The 14,410-nt window shown below is 52.2% G+C and overlaps 1 protein-coding gene across 1 annotated transcript; it reads left to right on the plus strand.

Moving 5' to 3' along the window:
* The first annotated feature begins 1,086 nt into the window (after nt 1–1,086).
* Sapcd2 (suppressor APC domain containing 2) lies at nt 1,087–5,915 on the plus strand. Its single transcript, XM_059259097.1, has 6 exons — nt 1,087–1,734; nt 4,103–4,215; nt 5,032–5,178; nt 5,328–5,435; nt 5,525–5,635; nt 5,713–5,915. The coding sequence occupies exons 1-6, from the start codon at nt 1,167–1,169 to the stop codon at nt 5,839–5,841; spliced, it is 1,176 nt and encodes a 391-aa protein (XP_059115080.1). The 5' UTR covers nt 1,087–1,166; the 3' UTR covers nt 5,842–5,915.
* Nucleotides 5,916–14,410: the final 8,495 nt, after the last annotated feature.

The following is a 14,410-nucleotide window of genomic DNA, read 5'->3' on the forward strand; positions in this document are numbered from 1 at the left end:
GGACTGTTCTCAGTGGCTACGTTTCTGTTTCTGTGACATTCAGAAGTTTGGGAAGGTGATCAGGTGGAGGATAGAAGCCAAGCAAAGGAGTTGTTGTTGGTGGTGGTGAGGGGTAAGGCATCCTAAGGACCTTCCTGGCCTCTGGGAGGTGCTTGGCCTCTAGCCAACCCTTGAGATGGGCTTCTGGGTTAAGAATGAAGGTTAAGGCCTAGAATCCAAGTGGTCCCACCGGAAAACTAGGCTCGGCTGTGAGGGCCAGGATAATGGCTAGAGGAGATATTCACAAAAGAAAAGGCCAGAAAGCCGGGTGTGGTGGCGCGTGCTTTTAATCTCAGCACATGAGAGGCAGAGGTAGATGCATTTCTGAGTTCGAGGGAAGCCTGGTCTACAGAGTGAGTTCCAGGACAGCCAGGGCTACACAGAGAAACCCTGTCTCAAGGGAGCTGGTCACCGGACGGGCATCTGGGGACACAAGACAACTTGGCTTTGTCCTATAGTTGGCAGGACAAGGCAGACTGTCCCAAAGGACCAAAGGTAGAGTTGGCAGTTGTAGAGACAGAGGCCTCAGTGAAGGAGAGCGCCCAACTGTCTGGAGCCTTTAATACTCTTGGGGCGTTCCTGATGCAAGGGAAGGGAGCCCCATAGTCAATCCCCTCAGTGAAAAGGACCGAAGGGAGCAAGCGGGATTGAACCCTCCCATGCTTACTCGTGAGGCTACCTGGGTACAAGATCTGTAAAGGGCGCCACGCTCCGCCCCTCAGAGAAGTGGCTGGCAGGGCGGAGCACAATTGGATGGGAGAAAAGGCTTTACCCAGGCAGCAGGGATGGTGGGCGTGGAGGCAGGGGGATCGTGGGAGCCGAGGTGAGAACTCTGGCGGGTTCCGCTCGTACCTCGTCACACCTCCCGGGCCCCACTCCCTGGCCGGGTGGTGGAGGCGCCCGCCCCGACCGCAGGGAAAATCAAACTGGACTGGTGGTTGCCGAGCCAATCCCGGAGCAGATGCGCCAGTTTGGACCAATAGCCGCCGTGAATATTAATGAGCGCTGACGCGGCGGCGAGGAGAGCCCCATTCAAAAACAGCAACTATTGTCGTGGCGGGGCGCGCGCCGTGCAGGTCCCGCCTTCTGGTCTTGTAGGGACCGACGCGGATGGAAGCTGGGTGCCCATGGCCGTGGCAGCGATGGCCGAGAGTGGCCGCCTACCGCACGCCGCGCCCGCGCCTAGCACGGAGGGGCTACCGCGAGCTTTTCTCCAGAGCCTGCGCACCCTCTTCGACATCCTGGACGACCGGCAGCGCGGCTACGTGCACCTGCGTGAGATCGAGTCCCGCTGGCAGGGTGCAGACGCACGCGAGCTGCCCTGCGGCGTGCTCGAGGGCCTGCGCCAGGTGGCCCCCGCCAGTGGCTACCTGACCTTCGAGCGCTTCGTGGCGGGTTTGCGCACCTCGCTGCTGAACGCCAACGGGCGCCCGAGGGATCAGGCACGCGTCGCTCCCCGATCTGGGGACCAGCCTTTGCTGCAGCAGCGCCTGATGTTCGTACCGGCCGACGAGCCGCGGACTGTCCTGGAGAAGAAGCCTCTGCCCCCGAGTGCGCGCCCCGCGCCTGCTGGCCCCAGTAGCACCTCCCGGAACCCTGAGCTACCGTGTGTCCCGGCGGAGGCGGCGCCCTCTCCCGAGGAGCCCAAGCGGCCCCCGAATAAGGCGCTGGAGCGGAGCCCGAGCGCGGACGCGGGTGAGTTTGGGCGCCCCCCAGTCCTTCATAATTCCTGGGACCTGTGCTGAAAACGAGATCGGCAGGGTTTCCTCAGAGGGATGGAGATGGGGACCACTGTGGGCAGGCCCCAGAGCCTAAAGCAAGGTTGGGACCACCTGGATGGAAAGGGGCTTCGGCCTGTCCCACTGTGAGCTGCGGGCAGAGGCCTTGCCCAGGGCCAAGGGCAGGTCGATGACTCTGAACACCCAGGAGAAGCCCACTCTTTCTCAAGCCTGAGCACCTGCCGCGGTGAGAGAAGGCACGTACCTGCTGTACCTGCCCTAGACCTGGGGACATCTGGGCCCCCATCCTCATTTCTGTGTGGCTGCTTGGGCACACGTTTCTTCCTAAAAGCAAGCATCCTCTAACCTGTCCTGGAGATCGTTCTCAGTGTGACACCCTGCAGAGACAACCCGGCCTGCTTCTCCACCCAGGCAGAGGAGGTGGCCCAGGAGCACCCAGCACAAGTGCTGAAGGAGGTTGTGTGTGTGTGTGTGTGTGTGTGTGTGTGTGTGTGTGTGTGTGTGTGTGTGTTGAGGGGTGTGGGTGTCCGACAGCACCTGCCGTGCTGTGCTGCTGCAGACACCCTGCCGGACACAGACCACAGTCTCTGGGGATCCACCAGGCTCCTCTCCCTCCTTCCGGTCTAGTTGGCAGGGACAGGAGACTGTTGAATAGCCCCCTGTCTGCCCTGAGAACAGGACCCGCATTATGGCTAAGCATGGAGGCAGGTTCTCACAGGAGCCCAAGGCTCTCTCAGCCCTGCAGCCTATTCATTCTGTGCACTGTTCTGCAGGTGCAGGGCCGCCCACTGCTCTGCCAGCCTCGCCAGACCTCTCCTGTGTCAGCCATGATCTACTGCCTCCCTTGTGAATTGATATAAACACACACACACATACACACACACACACACACACACACACACACACACACACACACACGATAGAGACTGTTACTTGTTCCAGCCCTGACTCCCTGTTCCCGTGGTAGGCACGGCTTCTGGACGTAGCTGGTGTGGCTGTGAGTTTGAAGTCAGCCCTGGGATGGGACTATGTGTGTAATGGACAGGTTTGCCCGTTCTACCTCGTGTGGCCCTGGGTCAGTGACTTCTCTGAAGGTCATGTGCTCAGGGCCCATGGCAGGGCAATATTTAGCCCACTGCTCTGTAAGCCTAAGAGCAGGCTCGAGCTCTAACTCCTTTATAGGTCAGCCAAGGCCCTACGGTATGCTTGACAAAGCTTGCTTTGGAGAGCCACAGAACCATGTTAGCACCCCCATAGCAAAGTCCTCCCAACACACGGAAGGCCCCAAATTCCGAACCCTGTGATGTATGGCTCCTTCCTGTGCTAGTCAGGTCCAAGTGTCCCAGGGTTCCTTCCTAGAACTCATTGCCAGGACCTGCTCTGGCCCCACCTTCTGGAGGCAGTGTCCTTGGGTACCTCCCATGGTCTCACCCTGAAGCTGCAGGCTGAGACATGAACTTTGGGGCCTGCTGGGAACTAGAGTCTGTCATGCACATCCAAGCACCATTACTGTATCTGTCACTCCTAGGACTTAGCCTCAGGAGTGATCCTGATGCCAGGGATCGGGTTGGGGGGCTGGGGGAAGGTGCTCTCGTCCCTGCTGTGCCCTGTTTTGGTAGGTGGGGAGGCCCTCTAGATGATGCTCACAGGAGTCTATGGCACATATATGCACAACTTGCTTTATAGTGTGATTTGCTTCTGGGCAAGAATTATATCTCCATCACCAATGGAGTTTCTCCGCTACCAGGTGCTGTGCCAGAAGGCCCCACGCAGTTGAGAAAGGCGTGGAATGAGCCAGAGTGTTCTGCTGATCCATCTCTTTTGTTTGTTTGTTTTGTTTTTCTGAGACAAGGTCTCTCTGTTTGTCCTGGCCTTGAACTCAGAGATCTGCCTGCTTCTGCCTCTTGAGAGGGGTTAAAGGCGTGCACCACCACACCTGACCTTGTCAATATCATCTTTTACTCTTCACCCTTTGGTACTCGGGAGAGGTATCCACTATGTTTTTTCAGGCACTGGGGGAGGAGTCAGGAAAGAGCTGTATTCTTGCTCTCCCTCCAACCCTTCAGGGAGCTCAGGGCCCTCCTTAAGGCAGGTGAGGGAAGCAGGACAGGTAAGAGGAGACCGAATCCCAGCCAGGTACAAAGTCAACCGATAGCATACTCAGGGATCAGGACTGACAGAGGTTCCCGGGACCACCCTGGTCCCTGGGGTTTGCATTATCAGAGTTAGTTGGAGGGTCCTGGAAGGGCTAAGGAGCTGGGATGAGATGTTGAGCCCATTAGGCAGGCCCAGAGCCAAGCTATGACCCTGACTGTCTGCTACAGGTGCAGCAGCCTGCAGGACCCTGGACATAGGCAAAGGTGAAGCCCGGCAGACTCCAAGGTCCCGAGGTGAACGCCGACGGCATACCATCACCAACGGTGTGGACTGTGGCCTGGTGAGAGGGGCCAGGACTCTGAGGGACTCTATGTTGTCCAGAAGGTTGGAAACCATGAGCCTGGTTACTTGGGGAACCCCTATAGGAGAATTGATCAGCTTTGAATCTCTCTCTCCTGGGCTTAAATCTACTAGAGGGAAGACAGGCAAAATCAGGTAGAGGGAGGAGAAGAAGTTCTTTTTGGGGGGGTGGAGGGGAGTTTTTGGTTTTGTTTTGTTTTTTTTTTGAGATAGGGCTTCTCTGTGTGTGTAGTTTTGGTGGCTGTCCTGGATCTCCCTCTGTAGATCAGGCTGGCCTCGAACTCACAGAGATCCACCTGGCTCTGCCTCCCGAGTGCTAGGATTAAAGGCGTGCGTCACCACCGCCCGGCTGAGAAGAGGTTCTTTGGGAATGCCTGGTGACAGTTTGAGCCCCTGCCCCACCTACCTCATGAGGCTCACCTCTGCAGGCCAGCCTAGTCCACAAAGAGCAAGGTGCTGAGTCTGGTCAGTCACTCCATTGCCCTTGGGGAAGCATCAGTAGAGGGATGGGAGAGAGGCCAGGCCCCATTACCACCATCATCCAAAGAGGAGGAACTGGGTGGTGTTCTCCAAGGCATAACCTTCCCTGCGTACGCTGGTGCTTCCTTCCGTGTGTGTGTCTTTGCAGACGGCACATGCGCTGATGTGGTTTTTGTGCCTGTGTGCTGGTCTGCCGGTGCACAGGCCTCAGCTTCCACACCTGGGGTTCCTGGGGCACACAGGTGTGTGCAGGTATGCGTAATGCCAGTCTGCTTGCTGGCAGGCGTACATCCCTCTGTGCCCGTGTGTGTTATAGTTGAAGCAGATGAAGGAGTTAGAGCAGGAACAGGAGGTGCTGCTGCAGGGCTTGGAGATGATGGCTCGGGGCCGAGAATGGTACCAGCAGCAGCTGCAGCGTGTGCGGGAGCGTCAGCGCCGCCTGAGCCAGAGCAGAGCTGGTGCTGTGAGTGCTGGGCCACCCTTGCCGACAGGACCCAAGCTGCCCTGGGTGGGTTCCCTCTAGACCCTGAGCTGAAACTTTGGTGGGGGGATGACAGGAGTTCCAGGTGCAGGAATCTCCTCATGGCCTGGTGTTCCCTGCCTCTCTTCCAGGACTTCGGGACTGCAGGGAGTCCCCTCCCTCTGGGGAGGCTGCTGCCCAAAGTACAGGAGGTGGCCCGATGCCTGGGGGAGCTGTTGACTGCAGCCTGTTCTGGCAGAGTGAGTGCCCTGGAACCTCCCTGGCACCCCTTGTCCTTGTTCTGGATGCTCTGCCCAGAAGAGGCCTGCCTGATTGTGTACTCCCACAGGCTCTGCCCTCGTCTTCATTGGGGCCCCTGGGCCCCACCTCTCCCTCAACACCAGTCTGGCAGCAGCAGACCATCCTCATGCTGAAAGAACAGAACCGGCTTCTCACTCAGGTGAGGTGTGGGATGATGGGGCTGGGGCTGGCTGCCCAGCAAGCCCTGACCGCCCGCCCGCCTGCCCGCCCGCCCAGGAGGTGACGGATAAGAGCGAGCGCATCACTCAGCTGGAGCAGGAGAAGTCTGCACTCATCAAGCAGCTGTTTGAGGCCCGGGCTCTTAGCCAGCAGGATGCCGGGCCTCTGGACTCCACTTTCATCTAGCTGCTGGGACCTCTCTAGGATGTGCACACAGACTTAAGCCTCGGCTCCGCGGCACTGCTGTGAGCCTGTCTTCTGACTGGAGCCCTTGAGGGGGCGCCTGCCGCCACTCTGGTAGTCTGGACTGTCCTGAGGCTTGGCCCAGGCTGGCCTGACACGACACAGTGGGCGCTGTTCATAGTGCTCTGTCGTGCCTGAAGCTGCTACTTCTGTTGTCAATGGATGACGGAGGATCGTTCCTCCAGGTTTATCTGATTGTAGACAGCCCTGGACAAAGGAGGGGGCTTGTTTACAGTTGTCCTGTCCCCTCTTGTAGGGCTCCCTGGGATCCCTGGTATTTAGTAAAAAGTACTGGTCACCCTGGGCTGCACTTCTCATAATGCCCAGCAGAGGCCGCTGGCTGAGCTGGGTCCCTCTGTCGTGTTTCCTATTGTGCCACCGCGGTGTTTCTGAGTGAGCGAGCAAGTAGATGTTTTGTACTGAGGGTTGGCTAGGAGGCCCAGAGACCAAGAGGTTAGGGGTTCCTGCTCTCCACCAGGGGCACTAAGACTGTGATTGTGACTCAGATAGGAGCAGAAGGGAGACGGGGAACGGAAGGGGGATGGGGCCCTCTAATAGAGGGCTTTGTTTGTCTGTTGGAGGAACCACAGGGATAGAAGTCTGTGTGTAGCAGAGGCTGAGAAAGAAGGAATCTGGCTGCAGCTGGACCAGGCCAGTCTGGTTCCTAGACATAAGTTAATGGCTTAGTTTACCTACCTTACTGCACTGCCTTGCCTGAACTAACTGTCCAGGGTAAGATGGTATCAAGGTAACTCAGGTGTGGCCCTCCCCTAGGGAGGTCCCATCCCCCAAATGGGTGAGTGTGGGCTTCCCAGCTAAGTTATGAAGTGCACCGTGGGCAAAAAGCACCCATTCCACGGTGTGCGGGATTCCCTAGGTCTGGGATCTGCTCACACCTCCATCTTTTAATGTCCTGCTTGGTCTGACTGTGGCCGTTGAAAAGTGAACCAGGGAGCACTAGGAGAAACTTAGCTTCCTTGGATACGGCTCTGTTTCCTGGCTCACACCTCCCATCGGCAGCTTGGATGGGTACAGACTGGATGAGGGGCGTCTCTGTTCAGCCTGGTCTGATGGGGCCAGGCGCTTGCTACCCAAGGCGCCGAGACATCACAGGTGAATGCTGTGGCCTGGAGTCTCCAGTATGGAGTATGAGCATTTGGCAGTGAATTGACCCATGGGGTCTGATTTCCCCGCTGTGCTTGGCCTGCAAGGCATCCCAGAGACAACCAGACCTGGGGCCTGATTGCCCATCCCATGGGGACGCCGGTCTCAGCAGGGTCTCTGGGTCTTGCCAAGCTTACTTTCCTGTCGGCTTTGCCCAGGCTAAGCCGCTCCATCCACTAGAGTCCCTATTTTGTCCACTAGATCCTGTCTAAGTTTGCTCAGGTCACATGGCACAACAGAAAGCCACAGGTGGTGGATGGACACGGTGGCACACCCCTTTAATCCCAGCACTCAGGAGGCAGAGGCAGGCAGATCTCGGAGTTCGAGGCCAGCCTGGTCTACAGAGTTCCAGAACAGCCAGGGCTCCACAGAGCAACTCTGTCTCAAACCCCTTCTACACACAGAAAAGACATGGGCAGCAAGCTAGGGGGGGCAGTTTTTCCCCTGAAGTGTCCAGCACACCTTGAAGGCCTGCACGCCCCTCCTCATGTCATCACAGGAGCAAGGCAGGCTCTGCTCTAGGGTGACGTTCTTTAGACCTCTCATCCGAGGAGGTAAATGAAAACAAGATGACACAGCTGGGAATTCAGCAGACATGGCCTCATCGCCTTGACATTCCAAGCAGGGTGAGAAACATGTGCTTGTAGTTTCTAGAATATACTATAGTTTCTTAGAAGTTTGCGGCCTGGAGCCAGATTGCCTGTGTGGCCCTAAAGACCTCCAGGGAGAACTGTTTTTTACTTTTTTTCCTTTTCCTGAGACAGGGTTTCTCTGTGCAGCCCTGGCTGTCCTGGAACTCGCTTTGTAGAGCAGGCTGGCCTCGAACTCAGAGATCTGCCTACCAAGCGCAGGGATTAAAAGCATGACCGCTACCATCAAGGGAGAATTTTAAGTGGTCCTGGTAGGCTGGGGGTGCTCCCTGGAGCCCCAGCCGCAGTGCTGCGGAGGAGGAAAGTATCTGCTGCAGGTTGACCTGTTTTGTTCGAGCTTAACTGCATCCTTGCTGTCTACTCGGGTGCCGGTAGGGCACATAGGCTCCCAGTTGTGACAACTCAAACTGTCTAGAGACACATCTTTCACAGTTCTCAAGGGAGACTTTGTCCCCTGGGTCAGAAGAACATAGACAGAACAGGCTGAAGTATTTTGTGTGAAGTTCCAAGGAGATAAGCTCCTCTAGGTTAAAAAAAAATCACAGGCCACCGAAGCCAACAAAAAACTACCTGGGGGACTGAGGTGCTAGAGTAGTCACAGAGCAAACATAATGATGCTATGCATCTAAAGAAATGAAGGGGGTTCTTGAGCACATGATCAAGGGCTGTACTCTTTGTTTTACAAAAGGTGTTATCTCTCAATAGAATTAGGATATCAAACAATATGGATCAATTTGTAGAAATGAAAAAATTCTGCATTTAAAATTAAAGTCTTAGCCGGGCGGTGGTGGCGCACGCCTTTAATCCCAGCACTCGGGAGGCAGAGGCAGGCGGATCTCTGTGAGTTTGAGGCCAGCCTAGGCTACCAAGTGAGTTCCAGGAAAGGCACAAAAGCTACACAGAGAAACCCTGTCTCGAAAAACCAAAAAAAAAAAAAACCAAAAAAAAAAAAAAATTAAAGTCTTGCTGGGCAGTGGTGGCTCGTGACTTCAATCGCAGCACTTGGGAGGCAGAGGTAGACAGATCTCTATGAGTTTGAGGGCCATTGTATGAGTTTGGGGGCCAGCCTGGTCTACAGAGCTAGTTCCAGGACAGCCAAGGCTATACAGAGGAACTTTGTCACAAAAAAACAAATAATAAATAAAATGAAAGTCTCCACAAATGAACTAAACATCAGATGAACACTTTTAGCCCAGACAGGGAAAAAAAAAAAGGTGAATTTTGAGCCAGAGGTTAGAAAACTATCCAGAGAACAGCCCTAAGCAAGGACATAGAGAAAGAATGAATCAGGTGCAGGACCTTGGCTGGTGGGTGAGGCTGGACCTCCTAAGACAGATAACAGGATAACATATACAGAACTGGCATACAGCTTATGTCCAACCTGCAGCCCCATGAGCTGTGTGTGACTGTGTGAAATTGAGGGTAGCTCTGAATGTGCCCAACACAAAACTGTAGACTTGCTCTAAACACAAGTTTTTGTTTTGTGTGTGGCCATACCTCCCTGAATATGGAGGCTTGCAACTGTTGAGATGATTTATTTTTGCCTTGTGATGGGGTTGTGTGGTTCTGGAACATGAAACTTGTGGATGACAACATCTTGTAGATGACATCATGTTCCAGTGTCAGAAGGCCGGACTTGCCTGCCAGCCATCAGTTCTGACAAGAACACCGGCAAATCGCAGTTAAGTTTGGAGGAGAAACTCACACTTGTTTTTACAAGGTCACAAAAGGAATGCAGTGACAGAAAACAAGTCACCTGTCAAGAACCCACCGAGTGGTATGGAAGCTAAGAGGAGACTGAGGAGGGAACAGAAGCAGGCAGATGGGACAGGAGTCACTAAAGGGCACTGGGGGATGGAAATGATGAGAACAGTACAGTGACACATACATGGAAATGCCATTAAGAAATCCATTAACGGCCGGGGGCGGTGGTGGCGCACGCCTTTAATCCCAGCATGTGGGAGGCAGAGCCAGGCGATCTCTGTGAGTTCAAGGCCAACCTGGTCTATAGATCCAGGACAGACTCCAACACTACACGGAGAAACCCTGTCTTGAAAGAAATCCATTATTTGGGCTGGAGAGTTGCTGAGAGCACCAGCTGCTCTTAGAGGACATGGGTTCAGTTCCAGCACCCATACGTCAACTCAGGCACACAAGTATAACACTAATACACATAAGTAATAAACTGGCCAAATACCGGCACTTGGGGGACAGAGGTGTGGATCTCTGAGTTTGAGGTTAGTCAGGGCTATATAGTGAGACCCTGTCTCAAAAGCAAAACAAAGATTTATATGGCAACATAAAATTAATTAAAAAACAATGTATTCACCTCAAAGTCCATACCCAGAGATGCTATCTCTCCAGAACACAGGCAGACCAAAACATTTTCAAACACAACTGAAAGTTTACCACCAAAAAGCTATCACTAATGGCAGCCACGGGTGATGAGGAGGGAGGTAAAATTCAGGAAAGGTTCACTGACAAAGACAGGGTTGTGTAGCAAGTGAACCCAGACAATGGTCTCAAGAAAACAAAAAACAAAAAAACAAAACAAACCAACAAAAAAACCTTTTTTTCCCCTCTTGGTTTTCAAGACAGAGTTTCTCTGTGAACAGCTCTGGTTGCCTTGGAAACACTCTGTAGACCAGGTTAGCCTCAAACTCAGATAGATCCACCCAAACTCCTCCACCCCCAGTGCTGGGATTAAAGGCGTGTGCCACCACACCCAGCTAAGAAGGAACTTGGTCGTCTGTGGGTTGAGGGCCAGGTGTTTCTGACTTGGGATTGCATGATATTTAAACCAAGGTAACTGCTGGCACTCTAACAGACTGTGAATGAGAAATGGAGGCCCAAAGCCTAATCCTTTTCATGGGGGCGGTAGGGGCACTGGGCTCCACCCTTTCCAGGCTCTAATAATCTGTGGATATGTTTGAAAACCTGTACACAGAAGCTGGGGAGGTGGCTCAGTTGGTAAAGTGCTTGCTGCACATTCCAAGGACCTGAGTTCAATCCCCAGCACCCACATAAAAAACTGGGAGTGGTGGTGCCTGCTTGTAATCCCAGTGCTGGGGAGATAGAGACGGGGGCATCCTTGGGGCTCCCTGACCAGCCAGCCTAGCCTAATTAGTAATTTCTAGGTCACTAAGAGACGCCTAAAGTTAATCTCTGATCTTCATAGGTACATGCACACATGTGCACCCACAAACACATGAACATGTACATGCACCCACACATATCCATATGCACAATACTAAAACTTGAACACAAAAGTAGTTGAAATAGGAAAACCTAATTGAACACTGCTAATAACAGCCGTGCTGTTTTGTGGGAGAAATGCAAGATGAAACAGTAATGTCAACAGTGGCATGGAGGGGTGGCACGGGGCACCTTCAGGTGTTTAAGTAGTTCATAAGCAGGACAGTGTGCCAGTTACGTCCCAAGTATGCCTGTTAAAATAACTAAACAAACCCAAGTTCCATCCCAATAATTACATGTATGCCTTCCAAAGGGGGATGCAGATGGGAGGAAGAGGAAAACAATTTACCTAAAAAAAAATACATCAGAGTGGGCACAGTGGTACACACTGAAATGCCCACAGTTGAGCGGCACAGTGGTTCACACTGCAATGCCCACAGTTTGGGGGCACAGTGGTTCACACTGAAATGCCCACAGTTGAGCGGCACAGTAGTACACACTGAAATGCCCACAGTTGAGCGGCACAGTAGTACACACTGAAATGCCCACAGTTAGGGGTACAGTGGTTCACACTGCAATGCCCACAGTTTTGGGGCACAGTGGTTCACACTGCAGTGCCCACAGTTTTGGGGCACAGTGGTTCACACTGCAGTGCCCGCAGTTGGGAGGCAGAGGATCACTGCTAGTCCATGAGGTCAACCTAAGCTAAATGGTGAGTTCCAGGCCTCCACAGTGCTGGGAGGCAGGCATGCACCATTGTGCTCAGCCAAAATAGGTTTTAAGGCAAGAGATATTACTAATCATGAAAGTGACAACTACCAGCAGGTGGTGGTGGTGCACACCTTTAATCCCAGCACTCAGAGACAGGCCGAGCTCTGTGAGTTCAAGGCCAGCCTGGTCTACAGAGCGAGTTCCAGGACAGGCTCCAGAACTACACAAAGAAACCCTGTCTCAAAAAAAAAAAAAAAAAAAAAAAAAAAAAAAAAAAAAAAAGAAAAAAAAAGAAAAGACAACTACCCACAAAGAAGAAACAATTCTCTAGGGAGAGATTAACAGTTCTGGGCTTGGAATCTCTCCTGGAGCACACAAAAGACATATCCGAGGAGAACGTGCAGATAGGGGATGAAGACACGAAGAGCCGGCCCGTGAACCACACAGAAGTGCCAACGGAGACTGCAGCAGGCCCTGCCACTCCAATCAGAATGCCTAAAATACACTGGTCACATCACAGGCGGTGAGAAGCTGAGGGACTCCATCACTTACATGCAGCTGTGCACGTGGTATGGCTTTTCAGTGTGCCAGAACCGGCTGCCACCACGTAAAATAGTTTGGTAATTGCTTTCAAGATTAAAATTTGGATCAGTGAGATGGCTCAGTGGTTAAGGGTACTTTCTATGCAAGCCTGACAACCCGAATTTTGCCTGCTTCTCATGCCTAACTGCTTGAGTTTCACCCCCAGAATATGTGGGAAGGTGGAAGAGAGAACCAGCTCCACAAAGCTGTCCTCTGACCTCCACACATGTGCTGTGGTACAAGTGTCCCCCATATTATAGACACACACAATAATAAATAATAACTAACTAAAAAGGCTTTTAAAAATAAACTCACGAGGATTCCTAGTCTACGGATGATGGTGTTAATTGTATATGTCAACTTGACTACAGTAGGGTATGCAGCTGGTCAAACACTGCTTTAATATTAAATCAGTGGGCTCTAAAGTAAAGCACAGTGTCCTCTATCACATGAGTGAGCAGCACCTGTTAAGGTGAAGATCTTAAAACATAAGATTCTCGCTGGGCGGTTGGTGGTGCACGCCTTTAATCCCAGCACTCGGGAGGCAGAGCCAGCCTGGTTTACAGAGCAAGATCCAGGACAGGAACCAAAACTACACAGAGAAACCCTGTCTCGAAAAACAAAACAAAACAACAACAAAAATGGCTTGCTCAGCCTGCTTTCATCTAGAATCCAGGACCACCAGCCTGGATTCTGTGGATATTGTGGGGATGGCACCACCCACAATGGGCTCGGTTTTCCCCCATCAATCATTAATTTAGAAAATGCTCTGCAGGCTGGCCCACAGCCCAATCTTATGGAGGTGTTTTCTCAATCAAGGTTTCCTCCTCTCAGAGGGACTATAGCTTGTGTCAAGGTGACATAAATCTAGCCACACAACTGACCCCCTGTCAACTTGAAACACTAACACATCACTATTAAGCCACAACGTTTCCTTTCTTGCTCATCCCTGAGATCACACGTTAATAAACACATCACAATATAAAACACTTTACAAATGTAAAAGTCCCACAGCCTTACAAATTTAAACTCCTCAAAAATATCCAGTCTCTTTTAAAATCTAAATTCTCTGTAAAACCCCAAAATCTCTTTTTGAGATTTTTGAGTTTAAAATCTCTCAACTGTGGACTCCTGTAAAATCAAAAATAAATTAAGTACTTTCTTACTTCAAGAGGGAAGAACCAGGACACAATCACAATCCGAACAAAGCAAAACTAAATCCCCCAAAGTGTAAATAATGGAATGTCCAGTGTCTGGGATCCACTCACAATCTTCTGGGCTTCTCCGAAGTGCCTGGATCTATTCTCCGGCTCCATCCTCTGCAGAACACACAGCTCATCTTCTAGGCTCCAGCAGGCTCCACTCCACGGCTGCTGCTGTTCTTGGTGGTCATCCCAGGGTGCTGGCATCTCCAAAATGCTGGGGTCCTCTGCTCCAGCTGGGCTGCACTTTCACTAATAGCCTCTTGTAGGCTTTCCTCATGGTGCCAAACCTCAACTGCTCTGCATGATCCTGTCAGTCCTCAACTGCCACTGAGTCTGCACCTTCACCAATGGCCTCTCCTGGCCTCTCACAGTGCCAAGCTTCAACTGCTCTCCATGACCCCTTCATGCCTTCAAAACCTGTACCATCTGGGCGACTCTAACACATTAGCAAGTCCAGCTGCCAGCCTGAGGTACAGCCTTGGCCACCTCTGGAACAGAGCTTCTGTGTGCTGAATCTCCCAGAAGATTTCACCTCTCTCTTTTTTTTTTTTTTTAATGATTTATTTATTTATTTATTCCTTATGTATACAATTTCCTGTCTGCATATATCCCTGCAGGCCAGGAGAGGGCACCAGATCTCATTACAGATGGTTGTGAGCCACCATGTGGTTGCTAGGAATTGAACTCAGGACCTCTGGCAGAGCAGTCAGTGCTCTTAACCGCTGAGCCATCTCTCCAGCCCGCTGGTCTCTTCTTAAGAATAGCTAACTTCTCAGCGTCAGTTGACCAGCATTAGGTATCCCAACAAAGGAAAGATGTCACTTTAGTAGCTCTGGTATATCATTAATCACAGCTGATTCTCTTGCCCGAGCTAACCAGAACCACTGACTTTTGTTTGTTTGTTTGTTTTTAAAAGATTTATTATGTATACAATATTCTACCTGCATGCCAGAAGAGGGCGCCAGATCTCATTACAGATGATTGGGAGCCACCATGTGGTTGCTG

The sequence above is a fragment of the Peromyscus eremicus genome, chromosome 4 (genome assembly GCF_949786415.1).
Source record: "Peromyscus eremicus chromosome 4, PerEre_H2_v1, whole genome shotgun sequence".
NCBI lineage: Eukaryota > Metazoa > Chordata > Mammalia > Rodentia > Cricetidae > Peromyscus > Peromyscus eremicus.

Bases quoted from the DNA above. Each gene is read 5' to 3' on its own strand.
- Sapcd2 (XM_059259097.1), top strand. From the start codon at position 1,167: ATGGCCGTGGCAGCGATGGCCGAGAGTGGCCGCCTACCGCACGCCGCG. The intron at 4,216-5,031 runs GTGAGAGGGGCC...TGTGTGTTATAG, and splicing joins ACGGTGTGGACTGTGGCCTG to TTGAAGCAGATGAAGGAGTT. The intron at 5,179-5,327 runs GTGAGTGCTGGG...CCTCTCTTCCAG, and splicing joins GCCAGAGCAGAGCTGGTGCT to GACTTCGGGACTGCAGGGAG.